Below are 24,297 nucleotides of genomic sequence, written 5' to 3'. Positions count from 1 at the left end.
CTCCATACATATAAAGCTGTAACGATCTGTATAAAGGTACAACTGAGCCTGAAAAGCAATGAAGCAGGTAGAGAATATTCGCAAGCACAAAGGTGGTTAATTTTATCGTGAAATCGTGTCCTTTTAAGAGTCCCTGTTGGTGAATGGCCAGTGTCTGAAGGCATTGCAGTGTGTGGTTTGTGATTTTTACCTCCATCATTGTCCTTGACATCACTGCAGGCAGTTTCCATAGAGGTGTCACAGCCAGTGCCCCTCCAGCCCAGCTGGCACACACAGTACCAGCCATTGTTACCCAGAGTGCACCTACCATTTCCATTGCACAAACCAGGGCAGCCTTCTGGTAACATAAAAGAGGAAACAGACGAGGATCAGCACAAAGTCTCAAATAAAAGAATATTAATGGGTAAACACAGCACACTGTGCACAAACACCAACAATAAACCACTTGTAAAATGCGGGCTGCTTAATGATTATGGTTTGTTGCTAATAATTCTCGGATCCCAGTAGTAGAATAATGTAAAGATTTTAAATGGGTGAAAGTGGCCATAAAGACCCACAGCCAAAGTTGATTCATTTGATACACCCTTTGTAGAGCTTCTAATATCCTTCTGCAGTAAAATCAGATAGGAGGGATTTTCAGAATCAATATTCACTTATTACTACAGTAGATTAGCCGGTATCTATGCTACTACAGCTGGATAATGAGAACAGTTGTGTATATGCTGGTATTTTTGGGCATTATTGGATCAGTTTTAATATGATTTTGGATTTCAGCCATGTTCAATATTATAGTACTACTGCTACTGCCCAGTCTAAATTATTATTTGAGAAGTTGTTCCTATACACTTTTTACTAATTAAAAGGAAGCGAGCATGCATGGGGCATACGGCCTGAGAGGATCAGTGTGACACACTCCACTGTTACTTTTTGGTCTTCACAAGGGCATAGATCACAGGATTAACTTGCTGATATTCCTAGGACTGTTTGACATTTATCTGGTACCTGATTCGGATCCCCTCGCAGAGTCAGAGGGTAAAATCTAAAGGTATCAACAAACAAGTCTGTCACGGTTTCTAGCAGGCTGCCTTAATATAGAGAATGTCAAGCTGACCCATTTGATCAATTGATGGGACTGGGGTAGCTGTCTCCACTGTACGTGTTCTTACACCACACAGAGAAATTGGGAGTGGGAGAATGGAAGGATAAGAAAAGAGGAGAAGTGGGTATGATGCCCAGGAGACGCTTTAAAGGGAGAGAGATCAGTTAATGGAAGACCAGAGTAAGGATGTTATTATGATACGACTTAAAGTGTAGCCACAGCTTAGCAAACAATCCATATTTTTACCCACTTTGGCACGTGTATTCCACATAAATGCTAAGAAACATATATTGCAAACCTTTTCTCTGATCTGTCTGTCCTCAATTTAACATGTTAGTGGAACGATTTATCATTCTACATATTAAATGGTAAAATTTCTAACATTTAGCCCCACTGACAATTCCTTCAATCAACTGCCCTCATTTATTTGTACAGCAGACGTATGAACAGCTTCATAGAATATATGAAAATAATCACAAAAGGAACAACTTAGAACTATTAAAAAATGTTGATAACATGAAAATTTGATTCATTTTCCTCACAGTTGCAGGGAAATTAAATACACTCTTCCATAGGTGGGTCAAAAATTACCCGTGTAAGAATCAATGTGTTTTATGCTATTTTTGTTATTTATGTTAAAAATAATCATTTATATCATAATTTGGTACATACAAGAATGATTTTATGTTTGAAATGATTTAATTTACGACATTTTTATTGAGGCTATTGTCATTGGGGAGTGTCCTGCCTCTTGGAATATGGACAAAACAACTCTGGTAAGACCTGTGGAGATGGGCGACTTAAAAGCTCAGAATGTTTGTTAGGAGGATAAATAAAGATCCGCTCTCTGTTGGAACCATTTCAATTTAACTGGCAGTACTTTCAGAAAGAAACCCCTGCAAAGCCCTACCCAAGCCTGCCTGAAACAGCTCCAGACGTGAGGATGCAAGCGCTCAACGAACTTCTCTGGCAGCCGCTCTTATGCCAGGTGGTCCATTACCACGCACACAGTGAGACTAAGAGGAGGTGTTGGTGGCAGAGAAGCAGGGTTGCACCAGAGTCACCACCCCCCTGCTTGTCCTGCACCGACCAGACCATCAACTCTTTTAATTAGAGAGGAAGTGGCCTCAGCATCTATCAGGCACTGCTCACACCTGCACACTCATCCATAACGCATGGCACAGGTTTATCAATCCCCTTACCCAACATCCCCCTGTTCAGAAAGCCAGGATGCACACAAACCAAACATCTAACATGTGAAGAAAGCAGCACAACTTGACTCAACAAGTGTGAAGGTGCTAAGTGGGACAATATGGCAAAAAAGTTGATGAAGACCTGTAGAATGAGTTTGAGGAGGTGCATAGTGTCTGGCTACATCGATGTAGGAGAAGAACATGGTGTGTGTGTGTGTGTGTGTGCATGACTTGTTAATGCTGGCTGGGCTTACAATGGGAGGAGGGCAAAATAGAAGGAGGAATGCCATACCTTTCACTACCTTATCCAGATAGTGAGCTTGGGAGATAAAAGACAGGACATATAAGGGAGGTTTGAACAGTGCCACGTCCATGATAGGACAGCAGGGCAATGTGTTAGTTTACATCACAAAAGCAAAAAGAAGGAAAAAATGCAGCCATGAAGCATTACAAGCATGCATTACAAGCAGCACATTAAACACAATCCAACACAGAGGAGAGAGATGGACACGAAGAGAAGACAGGGGAACACAGAGAGAGAAAAAGTTTGAGACAGAAAAAGAACGAGTGGATAAAAAAGTGAAAGTTTCAGTCTGTTCCCGTTTGTTAAATTCTTCCATCAGCAGAATATCTCAAGGGAGCATTTTTAAAGCAACATGATTGATGCACTTATTACTGCTCTTAAATCTATTCAGCAATATTGTACAGGAGGTCAAGATGTTCAAAGAAAAGCGCTTTTAATCTTGACAAACATCTCTAGACAATGAGGTCACCAGAGGCCTTGCCAATAATGGGACCAAATCAGACCTCCATGCTCTACACAGCATGAGGCTTCAGGCCAACACTGAGCTCTCAATAATGAAAATTGATTTAAATTGAGATCTTTGGCATCTTAATGGACTACACAGAGGAATATTCGTGTTGAGTGGGGATCCCAATATGGCCTTTATAAAAGACCCATCAATAATGTAAGGCCAGCATATGAAACATTCACAAACTGAGTCAAGGCTCTGAACTAAGGCTTCGCTTCAATGGGAAAAATAATAACTATCTCATTTACAAGAACTCTCAGGTTTTGTCCTGGTTTCAAATGGACTCAGATGTGTGGGAGTTACAAATTTCTGTTCACTGAGCCATCGCGACAGAAGGGGGGTGGGGGGGTGGTGGCCATTGTGTTCTCACTTCCTTTCCAATGCTTGAGTGGTTGTATCAGAGAATAATAAAGAAGTGGGTTACAATATGCAGTGGCAAATGTCAAAAAAGCAGTGGTAATTATTTTCCTTGAATTGTCAAACCATGAAAAATATCATTAACACAATACTGGCTGATGTACTGCTTGTTCTAACATATATTCTGCTGGTTAGTTTAACCTCTAAAAAATGGGATGAACTCATATTGTCACACATTTCTTTAAGATAAAGGTCATTTTTCTGAAGTATATTTGGATTACAAAATATAAAGCAACACGTTCTAGAAATATTTGACTTATACTTTCCAGCAACAAACCAAAGAGAAGAGAAAAGAAGAGAAGTTGATGCAGACACAGGAACACAGAATGCAAAAGCAGGCATCACATGGCATTTCCTTCGGATTGGCTGTTGTTAGGCACTTTTAACAGTGCTGAAATCATACATGAACTTGGACAACTTGGACAACTGCCTCACAACGCTTGTCTTACTGAGTTCCATTTACACTTAAATAATGAAACTATCAAAGCTCAGAAAATCCATCACGATAACTAAAAATATCTTCATGGCACTTCATAGCAGTGGGCATTTTAAAAAGGGGAGACAAACAGAGGTCAACGACTGCTTAGTTATGATAAAAAATGTGTTGTATTATAACACTTAAATAGAACCTAAATAAAGATTTTAAAGAATGGTAAAGCAGGGATGCCACTCCTTCAGAAAGTCCACATTACTAACAAATACATTTAAACTTTAAAGTGTCACATAATAAACTCGGCTCTTTGTAGCACTAACATCTACTCTCACTAAAGAATTTGAGAAAAACAAAACAAAAAGAGCCAAAAACTTCAATCATGATTGAGGATTATGAAAATCAAAACAGAACAAACAGCACTTGGTGGTTTTGGTCTGTGTAGTTTTTCTTTTTTCAAGGTTTTCAAAACAACTCTTGACATTCTTGTTGCTCGTGTTTATAGAGGATCAACGTTAGTGTGGATGCAGAGCTAAAAGCGGTGGTTGACCTGCTCACAATGACTCATACGTCAGCATTTGAAAGTAATAGTAAATGGAAAGGGAGCAAAGAAAGAGATGAGGAAAAGGATGAGTAAAATGAAAGGACACCTTAGCACATTCCCACATTAAAATGCATGAAGGCAAATCTCAGATCCTTGAGTAAACCTGTTCATGCTTTACTGAGTTGCACAAATTCAATTAAGCATGCTTTCCCCTCCATTCTCCAACTGGACGCTTCCCCTCACACCCAACGCTTCAGACACACGCAGGCAGAGTGGCAGCCTATATGCCTTTGTTGGCCTCCCACACCCCTCCCAAACACACAGACATATACACCCAACCAGTCCCCCACCAAAACCTCTTCCCATCATACCAATGGTGCAGTGTTCTCCGTTCCATCCCGGACTGCATTCACATTTGCCGTCCTTGCAAGTGCCATGCTCATTGCAGCGTGGGTGACACGCCCTCTGGTCACACCCCGAGCCCATCCAGCCGTCGTCACAGCGACAGGTGCCTGAAACACAAATTCCATGGCCACCACAGTCCGCTGCACAAATCTCTGTGGGAGACAGGCACACAGAAGAAGACAAAAAACGGAATGGGGGAAGACAGACAGGAAGAAAGGAGGGGGTGGAAATGGGATGGAAAGGGAAGACAAGGCAGTGATGGGACAAGGCAACAAGGGAGAAAAAAAGGGACAAATCCAGGAGTTATTGTCAGAGAAAGGGGACCACGCTCCACTACCTTGTCTGATGGCAGTTGAAAAGAAATTCCTGCACATCACAGGGGCAATCCTTTTTGACAATACAAATCTAATAAGTCCATTACCCCGAAAAGACAAGATTTGCAGTGACCTGAGCAGACTTATTCTTTTCCTCACCTCTTCTCCTCATTTTAAAGTCACCTCTTTGTACCACAAAAGGGGTAAAGAGGAAAAAAATACACAGCCACAATGTCTTGGAATGGCTACAAATTCAGCACTCCTTTACGTGTCATTTGGATTAAAGTGCAAATGTTATTTCTTTTTCAATGCATGCAGAGCTCACAGCTTTGCCACATGTTTTGCAGGATCTACAAATTCATGGAATGATTCCAGGAATAGGATTTCAATACGCTGTTTTAATTCTCTTTAAGTGCCATCTACCAGAGGAAGAAGTGCGTTCACGGATCGAAGAAGACTGATCGACAGAGCCACAGTAAAGCCTGGCTGAGACTATTGTGGAGTAGCTGAAAGACTTCCCCAGCTGTGTGTGATAGAGCCCGGGACATTACCCCCGTCCTGTGAACTCGAGGGAGACTATGACAAGTCGAAAGAAGAAAGAAATTAAACACTGACAGATTACTTATGAATCTCATTGAAGTGTTAACCTCTTTATTAACTATTCACAAGTAAAAGGGGCTTAGTGGTATAGACAACGATTGAACAATAGTTTCCCGGCATATTAGCCAAGCCAATTCAAACATGACCACAGGGGACCAAGCTGGAGGTAAAATATTTTAATAAGTTAATCACTGCTTCTACAGTGGCTATTTTGTCATTATTACAAATTGAATCTGAGTAGTATTTTCAGCCACAAACCATAACATTACATTAGCAGTTAAAACAGCTTTTCAAAAGAGTCACCCTTCCCTACTAATTACAGATCAGCAGAAACTATGCTAATTTTACATCTGACTTCTGATTTATTAAATGTGCTAACAGTGCCCGTATATTGCCTCTGAAGACATTCAAGCACGGGAACACTCGACCTGAAATGACTGCACATGCAAATATAAAATATTAGAATAGTGTTGAATTCCTGGGGTCTTCCAGTAAACCGTTCAGACAGAAGACACAAGATGCTAATGAAGTAAATGAACATCCTGAATTATCTCATTACCACATATGTTGAGGAATTTACCAAAAAAAAAAAAGGCTTGCAGTTCACTTGTTAGAATCATTAAAATGCACACTGGTCAGGGGAAAAGAGAGTCAAACCGACTCACAGACAACGGCTCTCTTGGAACAAAGGGAAAAACCTTTAAAGTGATAAAGATGCAATTACAGCCTAAAGGCATACCATCATTATCTGTGGCCAAGAGACCACTCTGAGAAATACCGCCATTCCCATGATAGCCATTGCCATTTGCACATAAGGACCATGTAAACAAACCTTCTTCTGGGTGGGAGAATGGAAAGAATGGCTTAAAAACACACATATAGTGACATAAAGCCTCAGGCAAAGTTTTTATCGAAGGTAACAGTATTACTACATACTGCACACACATAGGTTGCACTATGCCACATGAGAAAATGAGTTTGTGATATCAAAAAAGTGTTGGGGAGGAGGAAAGCTGTATCATCTTTTTTTCCTCCCCGAGTGTGCAAGGTTACAGGCTACTTGCTATAGAACCTCATAGATTAGCGTTGAATTAGACCAAATAAAGCTCTACAATGAACAGGATAAAGAAGGATAAAGAGCCAACTCATCATCATTTGCAGAGCTTTTTCTCTGCGTGACAAACTCAGACTAACTGCCCATTTACCTCCAAATCCTTGGGATTACCTAATAGGTCATCATGTCTGCTTGGAATACAAAGGGAATTTCTGGATCAGAGAAAATGCTGTGCTGAAACCCTAATTTCAGAAATATTCTGTGGGGTTACAAATGATGCTGCCTAAATGAGAGGAGTGTTTAAACGGAGCTATTCGAAGCTATGATCTGCTGGAGAAGAACTATAGAATGTAACCGCTTTACATAAGTAGAGGGTCATGTGAGCATTTATTCAAGTGTGAAATTGTTAAATCCTTTATCAGGCTGGTGGTATAAAGAAATAGTTTGGTTAACTCTAAATTTTGCATCTGGTTTTCCGTGAAACACTTCTTTATCAAATGTGACCAAGAAAGCTACGTTTTACAGGACCTTATTTTTTCAACCTATAAGCCTCAACATGGAATATTCTAGCTGTCAAACTGTATTCACTGGCTACCAAGAAGGAACAATCCCCATGGACACAATAAACACAATGGGAACAGTCCTCCAGAGCAGAAAAAACTATCATCAGCTGTGAATGTTGCACCAATATGAGGAGAGGCAGAATTCAAGAAAGAGCATTAACTTGCTCTCACAGACTGTGCCTGCTAAGCTTGTTTTTGGCCTTTCCGCAGCTGCCACCTAACCTTGCGGAAACTGAAGATGAAACCATTTGGAAAAAGAAATAAATCCAGTGCGAAATCAACTAAATTTGATTGCTATCGCTGGACCTCTAATAGATCAGTAATGAGAATAATCGATGACTTTATGCGTGCTGGTTTATGTTTTATAAAATGAGCAATTACTAAAGTTCTACAGAATCAAGCAGAGAGGCAAGTTTTTTTCTTTTACAGATGAACTGATGTCAACGGTAATTGATTTGTGTTGCATTTTTTAGCAGTTGGTACATATCTAAACAGAATTTTATTGAAGTTGATCTCCATTTGGTTACTCATGAGAATAATGTCAGCATTTATGTGAGCAATTTTTTAATGTTTACCTCAGAGAGGAGTTTAGCAATTTCCACCCTGTCAGAATATGGTCCTCTAATAATCTACATGAAACACAAGTCTGACCTTATCTGACCTTAAGTCTGGAACTGTAGATTCACAGCAAAAAATATGTAACACATATTATGGAAAAGTCAACAAGGTTGAAAACTTTATTTATAACAGAGGGGAACTTAAAAGAGATATCCTTCAATAATTAAGTATTTTGCTTCTTTATCTTTAAGAAGCTCTTATCATGAATAAATGAGATGATATGAGTAATCAGAGCTAAATCAACCTGTGAAAAGGAATCGAGCCAATGTTTACTTTCATGATAAAAGTACTTACCTGTAGAGCAGTCATGGCCTGTCCAGCTGGGATCACAGCTGCAGGTTCCGGTGTCTGCCAAGAAAGCTCCGTGTCCAGAGCACTGGTCCATGCAGGAGGCCCTGGGGCTTTCACATCCTGGCCCGCCCCAACCAACAAAGCAGTGGCACTCTCCCTGGACACAAACGCCTCGGCCTGAGCATGTTGGATCCAGGCAGTCCACTAGAAGCATTTCAAAGAGAGAGTGTTAGACACACCAGTCACCTCCTGATTCCCTCTTTCACAAGCAACCTGGCATCTCTATTTGAGCCTGAGTAGAATACCAACTGCAGCGGTCTACAGCTTAGCTGCAACAGAAGCAACCAACTTGGTACATGAACAGTGAAGTTACAGAGGAAACATACAGAAAAAGCTGGAGAAAAGATTTACATAGAAGCAAATTAAATGCCTATTTGTTCAGTAGATGTTATAGCAGAAACCTACAGGCTCTACCCACACTTCTGTTGACATTCCCTTCATTTCACAGAAAAAAATTCCATCTAAAGCAGGTAATAAAGCCACATTCATGTGTACCTTTAAACAAGAAACATAAAAACTACATTATGTGAATGTCAAGAAACAGTAAGCACAAGCCTGGTGCAACAGCCTCACTACCTGAAGAAGAAATCCCGCTCAGCTCTTTGCTCATAGATGAGAATGCCTCGTATGTATCATTGTATCAGTGCATAATGTATTTGTTCCGCTGTCATAGCAATATCAAAATATTGCCCGTCTCTCTATCACTCTTTCCTCTGTAAGGAGCAACAGTTGTGGGAACTTCAATTCACAGTATCAAAATTCTATCAGCAAGATAATAACGGCACCACACACACAGATGGCGAATGGGTGCCAAGGAGGAGCAATGTCTGGTCACTGAGATCAGTAGGCCACGCCATGGCAGGTCCTCTTTACCATGACATAAATGGATATAAAGGCTGTTATAGTAAGACAAACAGGATCTCTTGTCTCTCAGCAGATGGTTTGGGCACAAAATACAAAGATCAGAGGCTAACTGACAAGAAACTCTCTCCTGGCAATTAATCATTGTAGCTGAAGGTCACATGGAAGAAAGGTAAAAATGTTAAAGGGCCCTCGTCCACATTCCCCTCCACTCCTTATGGCTAACACTCCACCTAAAATAGAAAGGGGGCCTATGGATGTCACAAAACCCCATTTATCAAACTCCCAGGGTTCATTTTTCATCTTGAAATGAGAGCCTTCAAGAGCTGACAAACACAATGGCTCCTTCAATCTTATCAAGTCAAGCTTTATCCAGCAACGAATGAAGGTGGAGTTCCTCATAGATTAGCATCAGACTTTATGTCTGAACTTCAGGCAATAAATGTACTATTCTGATTAATGCACAGCCTATTCTGATTAATGCACAGCCTATTCTGATTAATGCACAGCCTTATATTCATGATTTCCACAGAAAAAGTCACCTGGGATGCATATTTTGAAGTGTTATGGCTGTAACACTCTTCACAAAGGATTTACCTTCTTAAATAAATCCCCCCTCGTAAGAATACTTTTACAATGTCAAGCACTAACAAGGTAAGGTGGTGGCTACAGCAATCACATTATGTGAGATTTCATTAGTCTAGGACACATTAGTATGACTTATCAAAACAATCACCTTCTTCACAGTTTTCCCCTTTGTATCCAGGGCTGCAGATACAGGTTCCCATGATGCAGGTACCATGGCCACTGCATGTGACATCAATGCACTGGTTGGTGGGAACGTCACATTCTGAGCCTTTCCAGCCGCTGTGACACATGCAGCGACCTTTAAGGTATTGACCATTCCCACTGCACAGCACTGGACAGGCAGCTTTGAAAAGAGCACAGAGAAGAAATTCATTTGAATGGACCCCTGCAACCACAGATTTAAGAAACTTGTGTGCTGAAGCCTCCATCTGCCAATGAGTCTAGCTAAACTGTTTAAAAGTTTCTATGCCTGTTGGGAAAAAAAAACATTAAAAAAAAAGGTAATTTGGCATCCAGGGCAGATATTACATTAATTCTAACAAAATTAATAAAAAAAATTATGTAAAGGAAGGATAAACAAATAGCTATAGAAAATTAATTTCTAAAAACGAGCTGTAAAAAAAGTATGGAGCACATGAACACATGGATAATAGATGGAAGTGCAATATGTGTAAATATGTCACGAAAACAAAGCACAGCCCTTCAGTTTGTTTCCATCTTATTCAAAATGTGATTAAATTTACTATCAAATCTAATACAGCCGAGGCTTTAACAGTTAAAAGACAAGACTCTATAGCTATCTGTTTTCAAGAAAGTTCTTTCATATCTTACTCAATACCAACACAGAGGGGCAGAACTAACGACATCTGAGTTACGATTTAAAGAAATTGCAATAGAAAATGGCTTTATTCATGTCATGCAGTGACTATAATACGGACAGCAATGTACAATATATCTGAATGATGGCGAATATTAAAGGTATCATGAGAAGGGATTGACTCACCTCGCCCACAGTCAGGTCCTTTAAATCCTAAAAAGCAGAGGCATGTTCCATCAACACAGTCACCATTTCCGAAGCAGTTACTGGGGCAGTCATCAATAGAATCTGCAAGAGAGCAATCAGGAGATTTTTCTGAGTAATGTGATTTGAAAAGCAATTTTCCTTCCACTTATTTCTTTTGGCTGATTATTTCCCATTGCTAATGATGGTGATGAGCACAGGCTCCATCAGACTCAACATTTACATTTCACTGCTTCCAACATCTTTGTGTTACTAATGTTTCACTGGAATGGAGCAATTCTTGAGAAGAGAAAACAAGTTGTGATTACTTGCCTTCAACTGAAATTTACAAATCAATCAAATTATCAAAATTTCCTGATGCTCTGGGTGTTGAAAGGACCATCCTTGAAACAATTTATTAACTTAATTTAGCACACTTATCGCTGTTAGGCTGGATTCAAACAATGTGGAGTTATCCTCAAACAAATAATTATTCATGTAGAGTATTTTCTACATAAATACAGGTGATGATAAATACCTCACAGGCACATTAAATGTGTGTTGAGCTGTCTTTTAGTGTCTCATGGAAAACAGAGAATTAAAGATGCCAGTAACACTTCAAATTTTGTTGGTTTTTTGGAGTATTTGGAGGAAAAAATAACAATCAGGACAAAAAAGAAGGATAAAATAACATTTAAATCACATGAGGAATTGTGTTAACATGGCCTTCATAGTTAAAAAATAGTCCAATTTTGAACATAAAAACATAAAAACATAAAAAGATTTTTTTTCTTGCTCTTAATTTGCTTTCAGTAGGGATAGGAACTGTTAAGAATTTAGCAATTTCGGTTCAATTATTGATCGCTTATCGATTCTCATCGAGAATATGTAGTACAAATGGTTTTGGTTGCGGTAACACTTTAATTTCAAGTATGCATCAACATATGAACTATTTTAGCCTCTGTCATTTTACTTTTCCCTGACTCGATGAAAGGGGTAGCTAACAGTATGTTGCTAACATTATTACAATCAACAGGACCTGGAAGTTTTACGTTACAGGGCTTTCAACTTTTAAATGCAGGCAAGAGTGGCATCTCTCTGCTAGTTAAAACTGCTCTACTCAGACTCATGGGAGACGTGCTTGTTTTCTGCCGTTTTTATAGCGATAGCTGCGCGCCACAGAAATTTATCTTTTTATTTTCAGCATGAGAAATACAATGTGTGGCGGGAGTGCGTGATAAAAGACCGAAAAGCGTGACAGTCACGTTCAATGCGTGAGACTTCAGAGCTCTGCGTTACCTGACTTTTGAGACGGAAAACGCTGTGCCGCAAGTTCCATGCCGCCATCGCTTTGCAGCGTGTCAAAAGACTTTATATCGTACAAAGTAATTGCATGCTGTGTGGTCAAATGTTTCAGCATGTTGGAGGTATTTGCCCCTTTAATGTGCAAAGCTCTGCACGTGTTGCAGCTGGCCCTAGTATTGTTCTTTGTTCTGAACTATAACCAAACTTTGCAGCGTTTGTGCTTTGACGCCATATTGGAAACATTTTGAGCCAAAATACGAAGCGTGTACATGACGTCATCGCGCAAATACTTAAGACGTTAGCAGAACCTATGAACGAGATCGTTAGGCAGGCGGATTAACGATTCCACGGAACAGGTTCTGGGATTCTCATCCTTAGCCTTCAGTGTCCTCTACTTTTCAAATACCAAAAATATATTTTACTCACTTGTTTTTTTCTTTATATTTATTTAAATATCTATTTATTTTTGTCTGAACATTTTTTTTTACAAAGAACACTTTATAATATGATGCATTTTAGATGAAAGTTAAGCTGAATTTGTAGTTTCTACATATTGTGTGCATTACATTTTTTGTATAATTTTGTTGCAGTTCTTAAATAAAGGTTTCTTATGTTTGCTGATGGGTTTTCGTTGGTTTTCATCTTAAGGAAAGCCTTTAACTCAACTCAGTTTAAATAAAGACTGAATAAAAATGATTATTTAATATTTTTGACTTTTGACTTTTCTGTAAATGAGGCTTCTATCTATAAATTATATTTTGTGTGATATAAACAATCAGCAGGGCATTCACAATACTCTTATTAATTTTTTGCGTATTGATCCCTCAAACAGCTTAAAATCAAATAAATTGGCTACAAATCATTTCCACCACAGTACCACGCTCTGATACTGGCTTGTATTTGAAACAAGATGACCGCAGAACTCTGAAACATGATGCTCACTGAATTAAGCCTGAAATGGTGCTGAAAAATATCCAATCTTGTCCACTGCCTTCAGGCAGCAGAAACTCTGAGGCAAAACTTATTGAACAAAGAATCTCTTGTACTCCACAAAGGGTTAGAAATGTGAGCCATGGATTCAGCTTCCCTTTACCCTGGAGAGTCAATCATCACTGAGGATTCAAGCAAGACAGAGAAAAAATACAAAGAACCAGAGGGAGCAAGAGATATACAGGCAGACCAGAGATACAGTAAAAAGAGAAAGGGATGGGCAGTGACCAAAAAGATGCAGCTGTTTTTTTGACTCCAGGCTTCCCTTTGCCATGTTTGGTTAGTGAAGGGATGCATGGAAAAATATTCCCTGGTGTGATGGGGGGAATCAGCAGTTTGGTGGAGTTTTGATTGCCCCAAACTATGAAATGTAACAACAGAATGGGGCCCAGACTATGTTGCACATAGCTAGCAGTGCGTATGGGGCAGAGAGGTCATGGTTACGAAAATTAGACATAGGGAGTGTAAAATCACCATCACAAATCATTCATTCATTTTCTATACCCGCTTATTCCAAGTCAGGGTCGGGGGACCTGGAGAGGTCACCAGTCCATCACAGGGCCACACAGAGACAAACGAGACGCACAACTACCCAAGCTCACACTCACTAGGCACAATTTAGAATCACCAATTAACGTAACATGCATGTTTTTGGACGGTGGGAGGAAACTGGAATACCCAGAGAGAACCCACGCGTACACGGGGAGAACATGCAAACTCTCCACAGAAGGGCCCCAGCCGGGAATCGAACCGGGAAACCATCACAAATCAATATCTAAAACTAGAATTATGCAAAAGAAAATACTGGTACAATTTACAGCAAATGTATTTAGAGATAAAAATACCTAAGTAAGGTTTGCAAAAGATCAAAACATTATTCAAGTCAATTATTCCACCTAAAATTAAGAATTTATTTTCTAAATATTTTTTAACATCATTCTTTGCTGAACAATATACAGAGTGTCAATCACGTTTAATTGAGTAATAATATCTGTATAGCTGATTTTGAATGCTGACACAGTTTAGTAGACTACATGCTGCCTCCGCCTATAGCCTGGGATTCCTCCAAGAGCACGGAAGGGAGGCCATGAATATCTCTTAGCCACACACTGAACATAGGCCAACGCATAAATCATGGATTCAAGCAGAGCTTCATTGAAATTCATTACCCTTCATATCAGGGGAGCTAACTATTGTGAGTCTCTCCAGTCAGTGAGAACAGAGTAGCGTGCAGAAGGCTGGTTTAATCAGTGACTTGCTGTGCTCTCAGAGGATGCTCAACACCACTGAATGATGGTTGGTTGTGCAAAGAAAGCAACTCTACGATCGAGTGAAACATTGGTGCTGGGTATTTACTTCCCTTTGCTTTGCCTTCCCTGTATAGGGAGCTGTGTCTGGGTTGAAGCATGTCTGGCACCCGGCAGCAAGGACAAATGGCTTCATGCTCCAGAGGGTTGTGATACAAAACATTCAGTAGGACACATTTCACATTGTCATGGAGCCACAGCCAAGTAATGAGGAGCAACCCAGATTAAAGACACAGAGTCTCTATTCCCCCAGATATATTGTGCAACTGACTATGTGCATCAAGAAAATCTTTCATTTAATAGATGTAAAAAGGTACCACACTGGTAGTAAAATGAGACTTCCACTGCCAGAAACACTAAAATAATTTTAGTGAGAGTGTCTTTTAAACAATGCTGCTTGTGTTTCAGTGTGCCTGTTCTGGATATTGCTCACATATATTTCTATACCTGCGCTGCTCTATTTGAAGGTCAACTCCATCCCTCCATGGCTCAATACAATTCAGGCAGTTGGTGGATTCAATTTCTGCTGAAGGGCACTTAACCGGTGACCCATTTTAGAAGGGCCCTTCTGCCTCCCCGTGAGCTCCTGTGAGCAGATCAGCTCCGATACAAATGAACAGGGGCACAATTCTTGCTCTGACTAACTCTGCCCTACCCCATTCGTTGCACAGAGTACCTTATCTAGTCATACTTCGTCTGATGTAGACTACAGGGGGGCTTCGTGCACATCCAGTCAAGAAGAAATAAGCAAAAGTAAACATGCTGCTCTGATTCCCCCTTCATGTGTCATATCATACAATACATATTGAATTACAGCTGTTGTTGGCACAGCAGGGGGCCATAGTGCAGACTCTCCTGTCTCCACTTGGTGTTGAGGACAGCCACTCATCGATCTGCTGCCTGGCACAGCCCCTGTCACAGATGGACTCTGGCCCAGGAGCTTTTAATTAAAGAGCATGTGAGAACAGCTCCCAGCTGCCATCCCTGTGAAAGTCGACACTTCGGGCCCTCTCACACCTTGCTTGATACAGCAGTGCTAATCAAAGGCGCTTAAGGGAGAACAAAGAGGAGCGCACAAAACGCAGTCACCTCCACAAAGAAGGACGTATGTGTGAAACACAGTTGTGTGCCACTCAGAGTTAGAGTCAAAGGAGAGGAATATCTTACCTACTTTGATAAATGGAAAGTGGATGGAAATTGGAGCAAACTGTGAGAAAAAATGGCACTAGAAGGAGGGTACAATCATACTTTAAATTGTATGCAAATAATTCCCAGAAGCTGGACCCCTGATTCGCTTGAAAGACACTCAGGCTAATGAGGATATGATGATCTCTCAATGCCCTACTCAGTGGCATGGCAGGATAGCGCCGATGTCCTGATTTTGTAATATTCAGCTTCACCTTGATTAACCTGCACTTTCTAGCTACTGAACTCTACCAATACCTGCTACTCATGCCCTGAGTCTGTACTGTTTGCTATAGGGTGCTGGTGGGTGGTATTATAGGGATTATGGACTGCTATTACAGAATTCAGCAGCAGGTCATGCCCATGGCACTCACCTATGGCAGTGGTAAGGAAGGAGACAGTTTCAGTTTCTTTCCCATCATTGTAAATAGCCAGGTGCCAGATGCCCGAGTCCATGTACTGAATAAAGCCTGTGTCGTGTGTGGTGATGGGTATGAGACTCCGCATAGCCACAGGCCCCTCCAGACCATGGATATCTTGGGCCAGGAGCCGCCGCCCATCCAAAAGCTCCACAAAGTCAAACTGCAGACAGATACACAGAAAGTGAGAACGATTGATGGATGGACCGCAGGCATGCCATTAGAGTGACACATGAGACTTGAGTGCTTTCAACCCTCTTTATAGCAGAGCATCATTTGGTCTGCATGAATAACTCATCATTCTGGAGGAGCTTGAGTTAAGTCTTGACACATCTTGGCTGGATGGATTGTGATAAATTCATAGTCCAAATATCTTATTTGAAAGTCTTGTTTGAAATGATTAAACTGAAAAAAGGGAAGCTGGAGAATTGAATGTAAAGTTAGTGTTTACCAAATAAAATCTGCAATGATTTGCTTTATATCAGTGGTGAGTCCAAATGAGACCGTTTCTAAAGTTCATATCTGAAAGGAAGGGAATCTTTGACTCATGTGTAATCAATCAGTAGATGAATTCTCCACTTTAGATGATTTTCTGAAAAACGAATCACACCGGACATTAGTATGAACAAAAAAAAACATGCAACGTACAATTTGTTGAACTACAGCTGCGTGATCTATCTCATTTTGTGCAAAACAACAATGGGAAATCAGTGAAAAGAAAAATCTTCTCTTGGTCCCTGAGCTGAATATCTTTATGTGATTCATTAATAGTATTGAACATGAAAGGAATTTAGCATAAATCCTATCTGTAACAAAGGCAGTGATTCATAATACAATAGAGAAACTTGTGAATTGGTTTATATTCATGACACACTACGACTTAGTGAGATTTCTTTCTTTTTAAATATCCCAATTTATATTCTCTGGCACAGAAAAAAATGGGAAAAAGGCAGCAAAATCTTATGCAATCAGGCCTGACTGGAAAGTTTTTTTCAAACAGGATCCCATTTATAATGTACCACTGTCTTTTGTAAACAACCATAAAGCTTCAAAACGGTGCAGTAAACATTCAAATGTGCTGACACAAAGCACCCAGAACATAATGATTTTAAACTCTGCTTTCATCAAACAAGCAAGCACAACAGACAATAAATGCACTGTATAAATAGTTTCAGGTATACCAAAATGTTCCCCACCTGTGTGTGTGAGGGAGGAAGACCTCTTCTTCCATATATTCCCACTAAGGCATCTTTGCTGAGTGACACATTAAACTTCAAGTACATGGGATGATCAATGAAGACCTGGGATCTCCAGAAGATACCAGGAGGAATCTGCTGCGCAACCTTGCGGCCCACGTCAATCTCGCCCATATCTATATAGCTGTCATCTGGAAACAAGCTGTCCAATTTGCCTGCATTGCACACAGAGTAAATCGGTAAGAGAGATCGCATCATTAATCCAACATGTGGAGGGCAGAGGGAGTCAGTCTGCTGAGGTATGATAGTCTGACCATATCACAGACATTTAATCACATAGCTGACAGCCAGAGAAAAAAATTAATGAATGATCCCTCTGGCCACTGCCAGCAATTACCAGTTCCACTGGAAGAGATAGTACCAAAGTATATACATATATATATATCTATATATATATAGATATATATATATATACAGTATATATATATTTATTGGATATTCTTAAATGGCAACGAGACTGGGGAACAAACTCTGCTTATTTTGTTGAGGTTAAAAGATTGAACATATGGTGTCAGTACTGCATGAGAGGAACTGCCAAAATACATCTGTTTTAATCCTGTGAGATGTAAAAGTAATAAATTGAAAATAGTAATTTAGAAGAGAGGGATTTCAAATGCGCTACCTGGTCAGGTATTAGCTCATCTGCTGGCAAAAATCACCCATATGCTCCATAATACGACTAATATTGGACTCTGTGGAAACAGCAACATCTGCTTGCTCATGTAGATGAGCCCATTTCAGGAGCTATGTCGACTACAGCAGACATTCATACAAACTACCCTTAGGACTTGGAAGCAGACGGCTTTAGGTTACACGTGGCACACCAGATGGAAGTCCTCACAAAAGTCCATCAGTGGCAGTGGAGTTTATAAGAGAAGACAGGGCACACTCACCGTCTCCCAGTTCAGGGCTTTACATAACATTACAACCCACAAGCTCATTTTCAACATGTTGGGGGTGTGTGTGTGTATTTATACAGCCCATTAATGGTGTACTCATCAGGCTGTTTAAATAAATCATAAGCTGAGACTAGTGATAATGGGCCTTATGGATCAATACATGTTTTTTCTTCTGGAAGTTAAACTATGGGATAATGCTATAATGAAAAGAAAAGGGTTAGAGACAGAGTATTACACCAAGTCTTAACACAATGCACATTTGCATCACGTTGAGAAAACATTAGGAAGTGAGGCATTGTTTCTGGTGACATCGCTGCAAAATCAAACTATTTAGAACACTACAGCTATTGATTTCCTATCAGCAACAGCTGCCATGCAGGCTCTATGTTCCACTGTAATCATGCTTGTTGTTGGCTAAGCACAGTTTCTGCTGTCTTGTAAATGAAAAACACAACTCCTAGGTTCATCTATATGGTAATAAGCCAATCTTTTACCTATTGTAGTCTGTCAGTGGCAAATCACATGGTTAAATCTGAGCCCATTTGTTCAAGAACTGAACTGAACAAACTTTCTGTGTGCTGAGCAGTTGGTACCGTGGGGTGAGCACATGCTTTCTTTGGCTGCCAGGAAAGGCATCCCAAGCTAGGAGATGAAAGGATCACATCCGTTCTGAAGGGGACAGAGAGGCTAATCCCTTTCCAGCCCCTGGATACTCCGTCCCTTAAGCTGTCCCATTTTCTCCCTCCAGGAACAAATAACACTTCCCCACTTACAACAACTTTCATAGGATTACAATGCAGATCTCTTTGCATACCATGGAGACCAGCGAATACAACATCAAACTGGATGACAAAATAATGACAAACTTGTATAAGCCCTGAAATGTCATCTCTAAACTAAGATTTTAAAAACTTTGTTCTCTATTTTGTGTTGTGTTTTTCTGATGTGGTTGCATGCAAATCATCCAGAAAAACAATCTGATTCATTTAAACTGGTCTACTTACTGAATTGATTAACCAGGACAAATTTATTGTGTGTATTTAAAAAAAAACTGCACTTACTGTCATCTTTTCCTTTGCGATCACGTATTTCCAACCCTGTGTTGCCTAGTGGTGGCAAGCTCAGATCTGTAGGAAAAGTTAGGCCACTTGTATTGTCTTCTGACAGCTGGTACATCTGTCTCTGCATGGGTTGCAGGTGCCAGTTTAATCCCAAAAGGTGAATGGCTGAAACATTAAACAGTGAACAATCTCAGAATTAGACTGTGTTGACAAGTTAAATGCATTCTTTCCAAGCAGATCATTATTATCCATAAACATACAGAAAGTTTAAGCCAAAACTCCAGACGAGCTATCAAATTGCTTTGTGGTAACTTTGAGGTGGCGGATAAGGATGTAAAAAGAATTAGGAACAATATATGGTTTAATGGTTAATGACATTTTCTCAAAAGTGCTGAGCAGTAAAAACATACGATGAATGCTGCCCTGACCCCATGGGACAACATCTGTCTCCCCCCACCAACATCGACATGAACCATTCTCTGTGCCTTGTCATTTTCCCAACCCCATTACCTTTATATTTCCCTGCAAAACTGAAGGACAAAGAGGAAAAAAACACATCAGCAGAGAGAAACAAGGGGTGTTCAATGCGAACAAAAGTGGATGAAGCACATGGATATTTTACAAGGTCGACAAAAGAAATGTCCTTTCCAACAATGGCAGCAGAGCGCAGAACGGAGGAGGAGGGGCTGACCATGACAGATCACCAATAAGAAAATGGACAAGACGAGCTTAGTGAGGCAAAAGCCAACTTGGAAGTTAACAGTCAGCAGAAAAGGTCCAGAAACTCAATATAGCTATTTCATTGTTTTGTTGGTTCTCTTAAGCTCCTGAAGCAAATAACCACACGATTCAATTAAAGAGGGAAATTACTGGAAAGTCTTAGCCGGGAGTAGGACCTCTCCAGTCAAGTGTTGCCCTCTCCAATTCTGTCATCTTTTTTTTGTTTAAAAGAGCACAAACTACTTATCAATAAGCAATTCTTCAATTCTGTTCAAAACATAATAGATGCATATCTATAAAAAATATTAATGTGGCTGAAAAGGTTTAGGGTTTCATTCGTATGATCATGAAACCCTCATGTTCCTTTAATTTAGGTAAACTGACAATAAACATATGAAGGAAAAATAATATTTACTTTTGTTTTTGTTCAGCAGACATTAGTCAGTTATCCCACAAGATTAAAGGAGAGAAGAATAAAATGAAAATGAATGGAGGCCTTAAGATAGAGCTTGTTACTCAACTCTTACTTAAAGTAGCTGCACCTTTAGTACTGCTTTATGATGATATTCTTAAGTAAAGAAAGAAAACCCTTTAATGAAAATCATGCCTTCAGGCAGATGAGGAGCAGTGTTTTACGTGGACTAAGTAACACTTACTGTACAGAAAGTAAGGAAGGGAAAACCAAAAAACACTGTACAATCTCCAACTGAGGAAATTAACTTGTCCAGGTTTTGCGATAAAGCTCAAACTGACTAGGAACCCACTATGAGAATATGGGAGTGGCATGACAAACCAACTATAAGTCACTGAATGCATCAGGCCACAGGAATAGAGAACACCACATTGTCTGGTTCTCTATGAGTAGGTAAAATATAGGTTAGATACATATGTTACAACTTTGATGATGAAAGCAGAAAGTTCAACAGCAATACTGGCATCTGTTCTGTGCCTGTCCAGTGCTTGTGGAAGCAAATGTGTCAGTGGAAGGAAACCAGAGAAGAAACAGATGGCTTTGTTTGTCGTTTTGTAAGCTCCAGAAAGACATTCCTTTTGATCTGTACTGCTACATTGACTGACAAAATGAAAAAGGAGTCAGCATATGCTGCTGAACGATTGCACAGTCAACAGGCAGGGTGTCATTCCAAGTGTCCTCGTAATCACGTCTTTGTGAGCCCCATTCTTCATCCCATCCGTCCCCGAGGCCTCTAATGGAAAATGGTTGAAGAACCCCCCCCCTCCCTTACGCCAAGATTTACTTCAGTGCCTTCATGGTATCTATGATATGCAGAGAATTGAACCTAAGCCAGAGAAGAGACTCATGATTTTGTTTGGCTCGCTTGTTTAACTTTGCAAACTTTCTGCACTGACATTCAAATGGTGGCAGCAAAATCAAGACAGGTAGAAGGAATAATAAGGTACTTTTAATGAGATGGCCACTGGCAGTGACAAGCTGAGTGCGTGTTCCAGTGATTCTACTGACCTGTCAAGAGTACTACACTTCATAGTATTGCCCATTTTGTCCTGAGCACATGTTGTATCCTCCCTTCGTTTATCTCTTGGCAGGAAGTCAGGTCACGACATGTGCCAATTAGAGAACAAAGGTACTGTCGCTGAAGACTTCTCAACCAATCTGAGAAAGTCAGAGCTGTGGGTCATCTGCCACAGCAATAAGCGCCTCTGTCGCCGGATCGTAGCAGTTTTCAACTTGTGCATGGCTCACAGGAAGCAACGAAAATAATCCTTTTCTCATCTCACTGGTGAAAACCATAAAGCACCATGTGCATCTTAAAAAATATTGTTTGACACTAAATTAGACTGAAAATATTTTCAACCATATGACATGTAGTCTTTTAAAAAACTGAAATGTTTATATTCAAGATACAGTAGCCTTTGGCAGGTGTTATCATAGCTTACCTCAATTACACCATCCCATGGTCTATTAAAGAATCATTTGTGTAATATTATCTTGGCAAAAGTGTGTGTAACCGACTGGGATTAAACTGTGTTTATGCTGTTTTGTATCCCTGCAGTAAGAAATAAGCAACAGTAAGTAAAACCAGAAAATATAGAAAAAACTTAAATAAATTGGAAATGAATTAGCTTTGATTTGCCAGTAAAGCTTGCCAATTAGTTCACTTAGTTTGGAGATCGATGCCACAGAATGTTATATAAGAATTAGCCAATGGATTTCAACGCTGAAATTGTAAATCGATACATGCAGACCAACAGACAACTGTCAGATTTTTCCATGCACTGACAATATCAAACTATAGCAATCCCCTCTGTCCTCAACAACAGGTTAGAACAAGGACTGCAAATGGCATCAGTGAGTCAATCTCTGTTGTTAAAGGATTTAAAAGGGAAATTGGACACATTTGCCAATTAGATCTTAAAAGCTTAATAACTATGGTCTCCTTTCTCATTGTGATTGTAAAAAGCCAATTGAGACAAAGCTGTAATATTCTAAAATACAGAAAGACAGGAAAACATGTCAAATCTGTGCTGCAAAGAAGTCTTTTCTGGGTTGGAGGATCATGGAGAGAAACATTTTCTGAGACCCAACCTCTCTGTCCTTGGCTAGATACCCATGGTGAAAGGAAGTGAACACAGGAGGATACTGATGACCTTAAAATGAGGAACATATAACAAATGTGATAACGAGCAAGCAACCGCAGAGAAAATAGTACCATCAAAAACTTCCAGCCTCTGTGCACTTCAGAATGCTGATTTACACAGCTGTGAAAAAGAAAAACTGAGCTGGAAGTCAAAACATCTGTCACAAGACATAATGGGGTTTATTAGACATCTCATCCAGACTTCCCAATTACAGGCCTCAGTAATGAATTGCACTTGAAATTAAATGTATTTTCTCATCAGCCTCTCATTAAATATGGCTCTCACTCTTGATTGGAAATTCCAGTCTTAGGGCGAGGTTCGTTCTCCAACATGTTTACTTGTGGTACACCAGGAGATGGCTTGAGTTTTGCAGGATATAATCACATAGTCTGATTAATCACTGTCAGGCTGATGGGGCTCTTTGGCTTCTGGCCAAGTCACAAACACATGAGACATACGTATCTTACTGACAGCCAAACTACATTATTAACGCTAAAACCAAGCCAAACCACAACGGAATCACATCTTCTGTCCTGATGTAAAACTGCTAATCCACAGAAACTCAGCATGAGGAACAACCAGTTTATGCTCTTTTTTTAAAACCAGCACTGTTCTGAATTTCAAATAAAACTTTTAAATGGATTTGGTGACAAAAAGTGAATAATCAGACTTTAGTTCATTTGGCCTCAGGGGGAAGCAGAAACAATAGCTTTTATGAATGTTCCAGCCCAATGCATATCTGTAACAAATGTCCTCAATGAAGAATTCATTTATCTCCCTGATGATGGCCATGCAGAGGGATCTGCCTTTTCTTTCCTCAAATCCATGCAAATTAATTACAATGTTCACACTATTCTTTTTTCAAAGTGCTTTCTTCCTCTGTTTGACACTGAATCCAAAAGAGCAACCATTTATATGTTAAGAGGGTATTCAGTCAAACAGGATGAGGTTAAAATATATCAAATGGAAACGTGTATCTACCATTTCTTCTGAATTTGGAACAACAGACAGACAGAAATGCAATTACTTTTCAGAAAAAGGTGTCTCGAGCTTTTTGTGTAGATCCTCCCTTAAAACTGTCTGCTGATCACACCAAGAAAGATTTTAAAATTCAAATCCATACCTCAAACACAGCAGTTTGGTTTCAAATGAAAAGGATCTTAACATTTACTCTTTAACCTTACTGCGGTGTAGGAAACACACGACGTAAACTTATACTTTACGTATACTTACTTCTTTAAAGTGTTTACTTTCTAGTCTTACTTAAATCATTGTCAACTACAAACTTAATCTGCTTTGCTTCCTGACCACAGGTTAGCACAGATGCTTCTGTTATTGCTGTTCTAAACCGTCTAATTAGACATCTAATTTGTAGGTATTTATTTATCACCAAACTTTTAATTGCTCTCTTGCAAAGAAATGTCATATTCAATACGATGTCAGATTGATTTGACAAGTAAAAAATGTTGTGAATACTTGTTTTAAACATTTTGTTGAGAAAGATTTTCTACAAAGAACGAATTTGACATGAACTAAATACTTATTATGAACAGTTGGTGAAACAGTAAATCATGACATCCAGATAAGAAATTAAACAGTTAATTATAGCATGTTATGCAGTTTAAACTTATATAAACTTCTATATATGGATCACATGGACTGGAGACTGAGCTCAGAAATGAATAGCAAT

General features: G+C 39.7%; 1 protein-coding gene across 8 annotated transcripts in view; it reads right to left on the bottom strand.

Annotated features, from left to right (window-relative positions):
- Positions 1 to 24,297, bottom strand: part of tenm4 (teneurin transmembrane protein 4) — a 134,694-nt gene that overhangs the window by 44,465 nt on the left and 65,932 nt on the right. For all 8 annotated transcript variants that reach the window (XM_072391960.1, XM_072391961.1, XM_072391962.1 and 5 more), the window contains 8 exons: positions 19,272 to 19,436; positions 17,252 to 17,466; positions 16,011 to 16,218; positions 10,853 to 10,954; positions 9,998 to 10,192; positions 8,344 to 8,544; positions 4,867 to 5,052; positions 191 to 337 (listed from right to left, as the gene is read on the bottom strand). In XM_072391960.1, coding sequence (XP_072248061.1) covers positions 191 to 337; positions 4,867 to 5,052; positions 8,344 to 8,544; positions 9,998 to 10,192; positions 10,853 to 10,954; positions 16,011 to 16,218; positions 17,252 to 17,466; positions 19,272 to 19,436 — 1,419 coding nt within the window. The remainder of the gene's footprint in view (positions 1 to 190; positions 338 to 4,866; positions 5,053 to 8,343; positions 8,545 to 9,997; positions 10,193 to 10,852; positions 10,955 to 16,010; positions 16,219 to 17,251; positions 17,467 to 19,271; positions 19,437 to 24,297) is intronic.

Source organism: Leuresthes tenuis, unplaced genomic scaffold, assembly GCF_036924035.1.
Source record: "Leuresthes tenuis unplaced genomic scaffold, fLeuTen1.0.hap1 SCAF_9, whole genome shotgun sequence".
Taxonomy (NCBI): Eukaryota; Metazoa; Chordata; class Actinopteri; order Atheriniformes; family Atherinopsidae; genus Leuresthes; species Leuresthes tenuis.
The sequence above is the reverse complement of the archived record's forward strand: the minus strand, read 5'-3'. Positions and strand labels throughout refer to the sequence as shown.